This window comes from Anguilla rostrata, chromosome 9, assembly GCF_018555375.3.
Source record: "Anguilla rostrata isolate EN2019 chromosome 9, ASM1855537v3, whole genome shotgun sequence".
Classification (NCBI taxonomy): domain Eukaryota; kingdom Metazoa; phylum Chordata; class Actinopteri; order Anguilliformes; family Anguillidae; genus Anguilla; species Anguilla rostrata.
Genome location: NC_057941.1, coordinates 10,335,785 through 10,350,007, shown reverse-complemented (window position 1 = coordinate 10,350,007; position 14,223 = coordinate 10,335,785). Strand labels below are relative to the sequence as shown.

At 46.4% G+C, this 14,223-nt stretch overlaps 1 protein-coding gene across 1 annotated transcript in view; it reads right to left on the bottom strand.

The window, feature by feature from the left end:
* LOC135262546 (connector enhancer of kinase suppressor of ras 2-like) overlaps positions 1-14,223 on the bottom strand; it is a 68,046-nt gene that overhangs the window by 10,217 nt on the left and 43,606 nt on the right. Inside the window, exons 15-20 of the mRNA XM_064349560.1 lie at positions 10,161-10,408; positions 7,643-7,677; positions 4,344-4,392; positions 3,779-3,827; positions 1,794-1,966; positions 449-522 (exon numbers count right to left, since the gene is read on the bottom strand). Coding sequence (XP_064205630.1) covers positions 449-522; positions 1,794-1,966; positions 3,779-3,827; positions 4,344-4,392; positions 7,643-7,677; positions 10,161-10,408 — 628 coding nt within the window. The remainder of the gene's footprint in view (positions 1-448; positions 523-1,793; positions 1,967-3,778; positions 3,828-4,343; positions 4,393-7,642; positions 7,678-10,160; positions 10,409-14,223) is intronic.

The window sequence follows — 14,223 nt, the reverse complement described above, 5'->3', positions numbered from 1 at the left end:
CCGAGACAGGCTGTTCTTTTTCAGACAGCTGAAGTTCTGCCCAAAAAAAACGGCCCCTCCGCCATCTGCCAGTTTACCAAGCTCACAGCTAATCAGTCTCTCAGGTGGAAAATGAGCTTTTTATTCCCACTAAAATATTTTGGCCAATCTGAGCACTGGGTATATTTTTGCCTGTTTTTGCATTGTTTAAAGAGCAGTCGGGCTCACGCGTCTCCTGGGCTAGAAGGCACGGGAAGTTCAGACAGGGGGATCAGACAGATGTCTGTGAAAGCATGTCAGCATCTGTCAGATCCTCCCACATTTATTCCACCTGACCTTTTCACCTGAGATTATAAACACCAACCCCCACATCCGCCCCCACCCCCCACCCCACCCCACCACAGGCCTCACAAAATTTCAAAGGAAAAACACAAAATTGTCTTGAAGGGGGGGGGGGGGGGGCACTCACAATTTCCGTCTGCATTCAATCGCTCTGTCTATCCTGAACTCAGGAAGACTGATGAACCCTTCAGCTTTTTCATCCTGGGGAGAAGAAAGAGAGACAAAGAGAGAGAGACAGGGAAATAAGCAGAAAGAGAGAGAGAGAGAGAGAGAGAGAGAGAGAGAGAGAGGATAAGAGAGAGAGAGAGAGAGAAGGGAATAGCAGAAAGAGAGAGAGAGAGAGAGAGAGACAGGGAAATAAGCAGAGAGAGAAAGAGAGAGCGAGAGAGGGGGGGGAGAGAGAGAGTGTGTGAGCGGTTACCTCAGATGTCCCTCAGACAGACTCTGCCGGCGGCCATATCTCAGAGCGAAAGTGTGACATTACAGAGAATATGAGCGGTGGACTGCAGGTCCGCTGGGAGGATGTAGGTGTTATAACGGTCTCTCATAATGCACTGACTCCGAGAGGCATTCTCAAAAGATAGGAATAAGCATGAGAGTGTAGCTGCAGAGCTGCTAGAATCTATTAGACAGAGGGAGTCTGCGCCCGGAAAGATAAGAGCAATGTGAGAGCGTGGCTTGGCTTGGACCGACAGCCCCAAAAAAGCTAACAGGGGAACGTCGTTTCCCCAGAGGTGCAGGTGAGATGGCAGGCACGCAGTAGAAAAGTGCCTTAACAGATGCCAGACCATGGACCTCATCGACGCAAGAGAACAGTGACTTTACAGGATGAGCCACCCAGCAGCACCTGACACCTCTCCGCTGAAGGTGATTTAATGTTCATGTTCCCATCAAATGAGTCTGGCTCTGTAAGGTGCCAAAACATGCTCAGTGTTTAAGGTCAGTGGATGCTGAGAGCATTTATACACACTGAGCTAATATTTTATTCATATTATTATCATTAATAGTATTGCCTACTCCTTCCCTGGCACAGCAGAAGCTAATAAATAATGCAGGAAAACCTGAGCATTTTTTACAGTTTCCCAAAGATTGTACTCGTAAACTGTAATCTAAGAACGGATATAGTTTTTTGCATTATTTTGCAGCACAAATGAATGTGTCTAGGTAGTCTCTGTGACTTCCCTAGGACCCCCTTCTGAACTTGGCCATTTTTTGCCCAAAAAGTAATTAAATAAACAAATGAAGCAGCACTGTTTAAAACAAACAGGGTAAGTCAGGGGCTCATCAAAATGTTTTACAGCAGTTCAACTGATCAACCACTGGGTTTTCCAGCACTGAACTGGCCTGGGAAGGGAAGCGGAGTGTGGCATCGGCGGACTTATCGAGTTGAAGTAGTGGCCTTGCGTTGAGCGTCTGCACCGAATGAAAGCGGGCCTGTTGCGAGCGAGGCCGTGGGGGGGGAAGGTTCTTACATTCTGGTTGGTGTACCAGTAAAGCGAGGAGTCCTTCAGGATGAACCAGTACTTCTTCCACTTCTGGGTGAAGTAGCCCTTGGCGTCCTTCTTCTTCCACAGCCAGCCCTCGCAGTCGCCATGCCCCAGGTCCTTGCAGGAGATCCGCCGTCGGCTGGCGCTGGTGAGAGAGCCTGGCGCGCGGGACAGGAAAGGAGAGGCTCACCGGACCTGCCGCAGACCCAGCCGAACGCGCAGCGTTCCTGCACCGCTGCTCTGACATTGCACTGGCGCAACAACAGCGCTACTGAGAAATGCCAGACGTCCTCTGCACCTCATGCAACAACCCCTGGATTCCATGGAATAACCCCTGAATGTCATGGAGCAACCCCTGAATGTCACGGAACAACTCGTGAAAGTCGAAGACCAGGACAGAGGCACATCTCTGCATTCCTACATTAGATCTCTGGGATAACTTCTTTAATTTTAATATCAAGCTTTACCTCATATTGAGGGAGTAGTGTATAGGTATAGACCACTGGAGAGTTAGTGTGGTATACAGTATCATTTCTGGTTTCTATGTGTCATTTCCTGTGGGGGAAGCAGAAGTGATTTTACCAAAGACTAGAGTTTTGCTTAGAGCTCTAATTTTGGTATTCTACCAAATTTGATTCTACTCTACTACACCACCAACCCAGCTGATCCAACATTCTCTTCATGACACACCCACAAAACGTCTTCAGAGGAATGCTACAAAATGTAGCAAACCGTTCATAGTGAACATTTTTTTCAATGGACAGAACCTGTCGATTAAATAAGTTCCATGTTGAAATCAGCATCTGACACATCCCATATAAAACCACTATTTCCCCAAGATAGAGGCTGCAGAAACATTTCTGGCACCGCTGCTAGAATTATTTTTTTTAAGTTATGCTCAGAGGAAAATGGGCCAACTTTGTTAAAACAAGTAAAGCTGCAGCCCATATTATCTTGTGAACCATTTTTTTCCCCAACACTACTATCACCAGAACATTAATCTTTTGTCATAATGTTCATATTCAGGCATGAAACTCGCTGGGGTCGCACCATGGGGTCACATTTAACTTCACCTTTAATTCAGCTTGTAATATGTCTTTGGTCGTCAAAATAACCGAAAGAGCGGGAATTATTGTGATTCCATTCTAAATGTAGCACACCATGCTTATTGTGTTACGGAGACTCAATCTGAGATAACCTGAGAGCAATAAAGAAAAATAGTGGTGCTCTGCAGCCTACAGAGCCTACGTAGGCCTATCAATGCCTGCACATCTCACAGATATGGCAAATAATATCATATTTTATTTTACAGACTGAATATAGTTGATAGTTGTTTCAGGGTGCATTATGGGAGTCTGTCGTGGCGTTGTTCGCTATCCCAACTGATCTGTAGCTCAGCTGAGTGGTAAACACACGCACAGGTGGGGGATGACTGGCTTTATGGTACGTGTGAATGAAATACTGGCACAAACATTGACGAATCGGCTGATGTGCGATGAAGCTGTAATAAAGTTCCAAGCATCAGCTGAGGCGTAAAATCAACAAAGTAGCCTGCAAAAGGAGCTTGCCTGAAGAAGAGATGAAAAGAGAGGGTGGCCATTGTGCAACAGCCCTTCCATCACTTCCTGAGTGAAATCTCTGCCATTGAAGGTTTTATTTTGGAAGGGGAACTCCTTCATTAGATATTCTATACTGAAATTATTAAAGTTATTTCAGTGTAATACTAAATACTGATAACAATAAAATAGATTTTGCAGTCAGGCTTTTAAGTTTTGGATCTTAATGCATAGCAGGTGTGTGTGCATGTGTGCATGTGCATGTGTGTGTGTGTGTGTGTGTGCGCGCGCGTGAATGCAACAATAATTGCACATTCGCTGTGATTTGCTTCAAGGCTTTTCAGGGGTTGCAGGTGTGGAGCGTGCTATTCAGGGGTTGCGGGTGTGGAGCACCCTCCGCTCGCTGGCCCTCACCTTTGGGTCTCTTTTTGGTTTTCGTCCTTAAAGAGGCGTAGTGAAATGACTGGAGTAGTGGGAGAGAGAGAGAGAAAAACAGACTGATCAGCAGAAGCACCCTGGGTGGATAACAGCCATAACCAACAGATACCAGCAGGAGGTAGGAGAGACAGCAGGAAATCATAGGCCATGATGCACTTCCAGATAGAGGCTCACTGGGCCCAAATTGATTGACTGAAGGACTGACTACTGCTGTAATTCACTGCACCTGTTTCCCATTCCCATCTGTGTTTGGCAAAGGCAAAATCGTAAAATCGAGGCTTGGAACTGCTACATGAGCATAGCTTAGGTTTAAAAATGAACCCACCTGAATCTGTGTACGTTTACACTGTACCTCATTAAAAATGCTTATGTAGACATTGATATCAATGCTCCAGCACTGAGCTCATGTTCATGTTAGTAACATTCAGATGCACTTTTCCCTGTATATGATGCTACGATCAGGACTGTCCTACAATCTTCAGACTCTACTACAGAGACATGTGCAGAGTGTAACACTGAAATGAATATTAGCAACATTTACCTTCCTCATGGATGAGCCTCCTTGTCTCTCAATGCCAGAACTAGCATACCTGTGGATAAAAAGAGAGAGAATGTCACATGATTCCACGTGTGAACCAGCAGGGTCGCACCTCATTCACAGGAGGGAGGGCCCCCTGCATTTCAGGCACGCTCCGTGCCAACACTCTCAATCAGCCAAACAATGGTGCTCATATTTAGCTGTGATGAATCAATGATGCTGGGTCATCAGCTCTCTGCAGTTCCTGGTACAGCTCTGCCTTCTGCTGACCTGCCAGGGTGACCATCTGGACACTGCTTTCCTAAAGACACGGAGGCACCGGTCCATAGTCTTTTAGTCAGCTGAGCTGAAGGAGGTATATGGAGGGAAGACCAGACCTCTCCCACTCTGTACACTATTACACACACACATGCACACAAGTACACACACACGCACGCACACATGTACACACACACGCACACACACATGTACACACACACACGCATGCACACATGTACACACGCACGCACGCACACATGTACACACGCACGCACGCACGCACGCATGAACACACACACACATACACACACAAATATTGCACTCTATTGTACGCACATATGCACGCACACACACAAGCGTGCACATACACGCACTCTTGTCTTATGTTCCCTGCTGTACACATATACACACACACAAATAGTGCACTCTGTTGTATACACACACACACACACACAAATAGTGTACTCTATTGTACACACACACAAATACACAGGCACCCACACACACACACACGCCAATTCATGACTTCATATGCAAGTTCCATGTTGTGCTTTCATTTCTGGCAGCCCACCTCTCTCTACAGCCCAGGCGAGCTCCCCTTATCTGGGTCATCTCATGCCTGCAGTTTTAAAAAGGCGGTATTTACTTCCTGTTTACCTCCACTTCATAATTATTTCATTGGCTTCTCACCCCCTTGGCTGAACTGTGCTCTAAAACCCAGCCTCCACTTTACTGACTGTGCTGTGTAGGGTTGGGTATCGTTCGAAAATTTTCGATACCGATACCAAAACCGATACCTTTAATTCGATAAGATACCTTCAAAATAGTTTTTCCGATACTTTATATTATGAAAACCTTATAGGATTATCGGCCAACTACTTTTCTATAAATGATTATACAGTGAGCACCATAATTCGTTGGACAGTGACACATTGTGTTATTTTGGTTCTGTACTCTAGCACTTTGAGATTGAAAGGATACAATGGCAATGAAGTCAATGTGCAGACAGGAAGCTTTAATGTGAGGGCATTTTCATACATATCAGATGATCATATATAATAACACGAAGTAGATTGCAAATATTTTTGAAATATTTGCAATCTACGTGGTTAACAATGTTAAAGTCGCCTGTATACAACAACGCCGGTAGTGATTGGCTGGCTGCGATAGCGTTCACGTCGTCTACCGTAAAGTATCAAAATATGGCACCAATTTTTCCCAAAAAATTTGATACTCTGTAGGACCGACATAACTCGGTCGGTGCCAAATGGCACCGTTTTTCAATACCCAACCCTAGTGCTGTGTCTCCCTTACGAGAATCTACTCCGTGATGCTCAGTCTTCAGTACAACCCACACTGAAAATATATAGGCTAATATAAACTCACACTGATTTGCTCTTTTGTGAATGAAAGAAAACAGGAAATAACACGCTGAAATTTGAACAAATAAGGTAGGTTCACCTTTCCGTTGCTTCACTGTGAGTGAAACGTGAGTTACAAAAGTAAAACTCACATAAATGCCAAATGCATGAATTCTGAAGTCTGCCAATGAAGTTGGTTAATTTCAGTGACTGCATTATTCTATTTCGGTACATAAGCTCGATGTGCTATCATGACAAAATGAAAGATCGTCGTGGGAAGCATTTTTTTGCGTAAGTGCCGTCACCTCTGAGAGATTCAGAGAACCACAGAACAGGCAACCGTAACTCACAGTCATCCTTTCAGCTAACAGCCCTGTGTTTTTATCGGAAGACCGCAAGCTAGCATTCTGCAATAGCCTCTCCCCTCCTCACTATTTTAATCAGCGCTACTGTGCACCACACTGCGCTTTGTTCCACTCTGAGGCTGATGGGAAAATGTCTATGGCCAACCAGGCAAGACAACATTTCAAAATTAGTGATGCGAGATCTTGTACTGTACATGTTAGATGAATGAATTGTGTGTCTCAATCCTCAACCTCGTGCCACTCCTCATCTCTCATTCTCTCTCTCTCTTTTTTTCTCTCTTGTTGTATCATTCTCACATAAGCAACAGGAGCGTATGCACACACACGCACACACACACACATACACACTCACACTGTTGGCCTCAGATGAGTCGTACTGCATGAGAGGTACAAGACTTCTGGTCACTCTGATCAGTGACACAGTGTTCAAAGCTACAGGCAGGTGTGGTGCAGAAGCCAGAGTTCGTACAACATGCCAGAACTTAACCCCAACACTACCAAACCACCATGAATTTCCCCCCTTACTTATCCCCCATTGTAGAATGCTTTAGACCCTTTGTTCTGAACTAGGTACCATTATATTTATAGATATACGCTTTTCTGAGAACACTTATCTAAATATGATCTACCGTAACAGTGACCCACATCTTTTCCAATAAATTATACCTTCTCATGGCGTGCTGAAAATAGCACCTCAATGTTCCCTTTTCCATTTAAGTTCTCACTAAAATAAGATCTTTAATTTGCAAAAAATAAACATAATTAGGATCACTCTATATATATTTATTTTTAATGACACGTTCTGAGATACACAGGTATGATGTAAGTGATGCTGAGGTATAATTACAAATACCTACACTCAAAAGAACATGATTGACAGTAATTAGGGTTCTGCAAACATCTTTCTTTATTTCTAAAGATTTAGAAACAGGTATTGTTTCACCTGAGGTTTCATCAGCATAATACACGGAACTGGAACACGGAACACGGTCTTACCCCACAGTCAAATCTTGAAATGAGTAACACTGCCTCACCTTATTGATAATCCTGTTTTCTTATTCATCAAAAGAGTAATAGAAATAATATTTTAAATTAAAACTATTAGACTAAAATACTTGTTAAGATGTTGACTTGTTGACTTGGTTTTTGCTGTGAAACTACACAATCAAGACACTGAGGCAATGATAACAATGAAATGAATAATAATAATAACTTGATTAGGAGTTAATCATTTTTCCTAAGGTTGTGAAAACAATCTGCTTTTCAGACTGATTAGAATGCTGCCCCACAGCCCTGAGAAAAGGAAGTGTCCACTTACCTGTCAGTCTCTGCCCTCAATGTGTCTCCGGCTCTCTGCAAATGAGACAGAAGACAGACAGGCTCATCGGATGCAGAGTCGCACGCTGGCAGCGCACACACAGACTCAAACCCACACTTCCTGTTCCTGTCAGAGAGGAGAGATACTTTGCAGGCATCTTTTCCGGGCCTCTGACTCATTCGTCATTCAAACCCAATGTGACAAAAAGAGCACCTTTCAACCGTGGCTTCTCAAAGGACCCATCACCTTCAGATAAACCTCAGTACAATCTAAACTCTCTCACCAGGCAAACCTCTGTTTCACGGTGTCGCGCGGGGATGAATTAGCCAAAGCTGCACCAAGTGGGGAAACAAAAGGCTATGTACTGCTCTAAGGCAGGGGCCTCGAAGGTTAGCATCCGTGCGTCGACTGAGTTTCGACAGAGCTGTGGTTCTCAAACTCGGTCCTGGAGGCCCCCTGTGTATGTTGGTTGTTGTACAGCCAGTCTCATAATCATTTTAGGTCAACGACTCATTTCCATCAGAATTTTTTTGCTTAAACTTATTTTGACACCAAGAAAGTTTGGCTTGCTGCCATTTGTTTTGACGTGAGGTTTCCACACCTTTAATAATTAGGACCACACAGATTTGAACTGCCAGTCTATAATGGAATCAATTCAAATATGAGTAGCAGTGCAGCAGTGTAGCATAATGTTAGGGAACTAAGATGGCATCTCCAGGGCTGTAGGTTCGATTCCCAGGTGGAGCATTGCTGTTGTAGGCTTGAACAAGGTACTTAACCTGAATTGCTTCAGTCAATGTTCAGATATGTTTATGGATTGTAAAAAATGTAATCTGTCTAAGCAGTTCTGCATAGAGAGTGCCTTTCTAAACGTTAAGATGTACGTTTAAAATATAAACAGTGGGTTGCCAGGACCAAGTTAAGAACCACTGTGAGAGAGCATTGTCCAAGTGAAAGAGTTTGGGTAATGGTCATGAGCACGGAAGCGAGAAGAAGATGGATGGTGGAAGATTTGAACCTGTAAATAATGTATAACCTGCATATCCCACCCCACACATTGCTCTGCCACACAATGATTCCATGAAAAAAAACTGGAATAAAGTTAAAAATATATGAAGAAAAAAAATGGATGATGAAACTTACTGGCTCTCACTGTCCGAGACCCATGGGTGTCCAAGAGGCTCATGAGAAATTGCATCATTGTTTTCCATTGTAGCTCAGTTCCTGACTGGTGATGCCGATCTGGGCTAGAAGCCCAGCTGACAGCCCATGTACCTGCTCTACCATAACTAACAGCAGCTTTCAATTCCCTATCCAGCCCTACTGCAAATCCTTCAGCTCAGCCAATGAGCACACAGGTTGTCTTCTGTACAAGAACGCATTTCCTCTTTTAATAACTGATTTAATTTTATTTGCTTTCTACATAGTAGGGGGCTCCTCTGTCTTTGCATGTTTGTATTGCCTGTTTCTTTTTTTGTTGCATTTTTACAAATTGAGATAATTGTCAACTCTGTCCAGGGACTACAGATGGAAATTAGCCGGCCACGTAGATCTAGTACATTTACACTCATGATAATGCGGGTATGTTAATTATTGTTCCTGTCGACTAAATGCTGCAAAATAAGCCCACTTCTCCTTCTGTCGTTAACCAGTCTAGGAACTTCACATCCTCTCGTTATGCAGAAATTTTCCAGGACAGGTTTACAGTATGTGCCTCCTCTTTTGTACTCCTTTACTTCTGTGCCACTTTAATTCAAAGCCCCATTTTCTCCTGGCACTCACCTTTCGTACCCTGCTGAGAAAGACCACTGCAGCAGAGTAAAAGTGCCTGTCACGCTGTGACAGGGGACGGCTGGACCCAGGCGGTCCGCCACTCATTTGGGTCTTGTAACTGTCACCTCTGACGGACAGCACTGTCATTACCGGGCGGCATGTGAGTGGCAGGAGCTTTCTAGTCCTCTGCCCCCTTACCTCCTGTGGAAGCAGAGAGGCCTCTCCGGTCAGCTCTCTCTCCGCCATCCAGGGGCTCGGCCTCTAAGCTAACCTACGCAGGCAATATGGGGCGCCCTTCCCGCCAGAGAGAGAGGGCAGCTTTGAACAGCTAATCGGGCTGTTCCTTCGAGCCGGAGGCGAGCTGGCGGGGTCATCGACTGGTCTGAACCGTACGTGAGTCGTGGCGGTTAATTAAGTACGTTTCGGCAAAGAGCTGGCAGCCAGCAAAATTTGGCGGGCGGGGCCAATATGGACGCGGGACGTCGGCCCTCGAGGTGTGGAAGTGATGTGGTGGGATGCGCCGTGCCGTGAGCATCCTGCTTCCCAACGCGCCATCATTCTGCCGCCCGCCATGCACATTCAGCTTCCCATTTCCTATCGACCATGGCCAACCCTTTCGATTAGCCTTGCACCTGGAAAAGAACGCGTGTTCCTGTACGTAACCGAGGCGGCCGGTGCAACCGTGACCTCGACGGGCCTCGCTTTTCTCACAGAGGCGCGGTCACGGACACGGGAGGGAACTCACGTGGTAGAGAGGCACGGTGTTGCTCTCGGGCAGCGGGAAGGGCAGCCCCTCGGGGGGTCCTGAGTCCAGCCCGACGGGAGGGGACAGCAGGGAGGGGCTGATGGGATAGCTGGGGCTGCTGGGGTTCTTGCCCTTCTTTCGGGACCGCCGGCTCGTGTCCCGCTTGCTCTCCCGCGACGCCTCCGGCTCCTCCTGGATCACCAGGATCTTGTCGTCGCTCAGGTAGTGCAGGAGGGAGTTGTCCGAGTCTGTGCAGAGGGAGAGGTGAAGGGAACGGAATAGTTATCAGGCACATCTGTGGTCCCCAATGGCCATTACTTCTAAAAGCTGACCACTGGGTCCTAACTGCACCATAAAGCATAAACATGAAAATGTGACCAGCATATGTTTGCAGGAGCCAAGGTTTCTGGCCACAGGGTCCTGTATTTTAACAGTTCTTTGAACTGCCTCAGATATTAAGTACCAAAACATCAGTTTAAACGCACACATGCTGTATGGAGTCCTGTCACCTCTCACAGGGTCAAACTACTCATCTGATCATTTTACTATCACATAGTAAAGTTTTTTTTTTTTTGGTACAGAAGAAAATCTATTTCTTTCCCCTCTAATAAGTGTTTCTTATTCCACAGTATAGAAATCTGAAGGTGATCAAACAGTTATATTGATATAACTTGATGGCATCAGATATGGTTAAAATCTTAATGTGGCTTCATCAGCCATCGGGTTTATGCTCCCCTACTGAAAGTGATCACTCTGGGAGAGGCAGAGCACTCTTGGGATTGACTGACGGATCGCCTGACACAGAACCGCTGCGGAAGCAGGACTGACGGGACGGGGAGATCACCTCAACGGCTCCATCAGTCACCGAAATTCCGGTCTCCGCGCACGCCCCTCCCCGACCGCGCCAACTGAGCTCGCGCCGCGGGGCCGGTATCGATCTCCCAGCCCCCGAACGACGGAGTCGGCGTTTTTTTTGCGCCTCGCACGGCTCCGGCTCCGGCCCGTGGGGGTTTCACGTGAGCCGCGCGCGAATCGACGAGCTGCCGCCGCTCCCACCCAGCACGCTCCATCACGAGATGCTGCCTCGGCAGAACGCGGCTTCCGCGCGGGGGGGCGGGGGGGGAACTGATCCTGCGAAGGTGGGCGGCCGCTAAAAATAGCCTCGGGTGCGTGACCAGGCTGAGCTGACCGCCCCAGCTCAATCGACCTCGCCGCTATTTGTGGCACTGTTCGCGGACTATTGGTTTTTTTTTTCTGCTCTGCCTGAATACTAAGCGCTACTCTGCAGTGAAGGAAGGAAGAGGAGGGGGGGGGGGGGGTTTGGTGAGGGAGACCACAAGAGAGAGAATGAGGGTGAGACCTGCACTAAGCATTATGGTTTCCAAAGAGAGGGGATAGAAGTTAGTAGAAACAAACAAATAGAGGTCACCACTGCTGCAAAGATGAAATGGAAAACCTGCTTCTTTTTTGTGCAAATGAATAAATAAATGAAACATTGTTCCACTCCAATTATGTGCTTCAGAAGAACAGCTGAAAAAGAGTCCCCCTGTCTATAGAATAGCAGTGATGGAAAAGCTGAGAAAGTGCAATGCATTTATCATGAACTCCTACCGATGTAGGCAATGAAAGCAGCGGGCTATCAGTCAGAAACGGAGGCTGCTTTTTGTTCAGAGACTTTTGTTAATATCCTTGACCATGCTTTTAGCTGTATATAAAAAAAAATATTAAAAATTGAACATTTGAATGCTGGTAAAAGGCAGGCAAAGAATCTGAGAGAGTGCATGAGCGTTAGGTGCCACGAGATGCGGAAATAAGTACTGCTGTAAACTAAAAAATACCGCCCACATTACTATGGACAATACCGATTTTAAAAAGCGCGCAGTCCCACAGGGGATGAAAAATTACAGTCTCCCGCAAAGGCATTGAATGAAGGAAAACAAAATGAACTGTTTGCGAAACGATAAAGTGAGGAAGAAGAGAGAGAGAGAGAGCGGCGCTAATGGCGATCGACGGCAAAAGTCACGCGGGGGCAGGCGATGTGCAATTGGTTGCTGTGCCTCCGAGGGAGGGAGGGCCACGGTTGGCAAGGCGACCCCTGACTCGGTGTCCACTGCCCGCTCCCCCCGGTCACCAGGGCCTGTGTAAACCACCCGTGCCAGATGTGTCAACCGTGGTGGACCAGCTGGTGCAACCGCAGAGAACAAATACGATTCTGGCATCACCTGGCTCTACGGCTCTACAATCGGGCCGGTAAAATGACTGCGGAGCTGGAAGGAAGCGCACACTGACTACGCGGCACACCCCCCAGGGGACACGCGTGCCTGAGCGCCAGCCGTCCAAAAACAGAGGGGCTGGAGCAGCAATCAGACAGGTCTACAATTATAGTGATTGGTAATTCCGCATAGACAGGACAAATGGGGGAAACCACGATAAAATATAATGGGAGAGGGAGAAGAGTGACACGCAGATCTGGACAGCACCCATGTCAGATTACAGGAGTAGACTTTAATCAGCTTTCTCATGGGAGGAGCAGATTATTTTTTAAACGGTACAAGTGGGCCAAACATTTCCCCCTTTCAATTTACAGAAAATAATTTCATGAGTAGTATGTGCATGTTTTAAAATATGCATTGCTATATTTTATCAAGTCCAAAATACTGCTACCTTTTATTTGTTTCTAATGTGTAGACATTTATCCATTTAGAAAAAAAAGAATGATTTTCCTTATAAAACAGGTAAATCCATACAGAAGTACACATTTTTCAGGTCTACAATCAACCAAAATTGGGAAGTGAGAGGAATAACAGCCCATACTGCCAAAAGAAAGAAACAGGTGATGTCACATATTAACAGCATATTAGTTAATTTGTTAGAACTTTTTTTTCAGTGGTCAAAGAGCCAATGGTTAGGGTACTGTGGGCTGAATTTGTTCCCCTAATCACTAGTTAAATAGCCCTACTCTCTATAACACACCACACGCTTCAGTCAAACCCCATTCAGAACTGAGCATAATCTGCTTTGGAAAACCTCACGGAAACAATGTGTGACGTTTGAGCTGCCTGCTGTTCGGCGAAGCAAACGCGGCGATGCGCAGGGCGCCGGCAAGAGCAAGCAGAACCCCGGCGCGTCCTGTTTACCGAGCGAGGCGCCTCCCTTCAGGGGATTTCCCGCTCCCGTAGCCTTCGTTAGATCTCTCGCCCCCACGGCGGCTCGCGTCGGAAGACCCGCCCCGTTTGACGGGCGTGACCGTTTGATGGCGGGAGGTGAGAGGGGTGACACAGACACACCGACGGAGAGGGCCCCGATCGGGGCCAGAGAGAAGGATCTGAAATGTCCCACTCTTCCTTCCGTGGGCGTGTGTTTGTGCGCTCGATGCCTGCGCGTGAAATCATGGAGGAGGTTCCAAGTCGGGGACGGGGGGTGGGGCACGGAGGCTGGGTAACACACACCCCTCCCACACGGAATGTGTTTAAAATGCAAAGTGCGGCAGAGGCGGAGCATTAAATATAGATTTGCTGGAGCTATTTTTAGGTCTGATTTTGTCGGTATGAGCGATTTTTTTTAAAGACGAGCTTGATCCCAGCGCACAAGGCTTGACACGATCTCTGTAGTGTGATAGCCCTGGGAATGCTATGCGCTGAAAAGGAAGGAACACAGAAAAAAAAAAACTAAAGCAAAAAAAAAATAAAATAAAAACTGGTTATCAGATACAGTTCCGCTACACTGCACCATTCTTGCTTTGCAGTTCATCTGAAAGAAACACCAAGAACTCCCAACAGAGATCTGATTAGATTTTTTTTTTTTTGAAATGATAAAAAATAAGAAAGACTGTCTCATTCCATCACCAGTCCTACTCTGGGCTCAGGGACACATCCCCGTTCGGTCACGTTCCACGCCTTCTCTTCCTGCAGGATGCAGATAGGTGGGGGTAATAAATGGGCAGAGAGGGAAGAGAGATGAAATCCACAACCTGAGCCCTCCTCCTGCTGTTGGCACTTCTCCAGATAGAAAGAGAGCCGTGGCAGACCACTGATCTGTCCAATGTCTGCTAAGAGGTCTACAG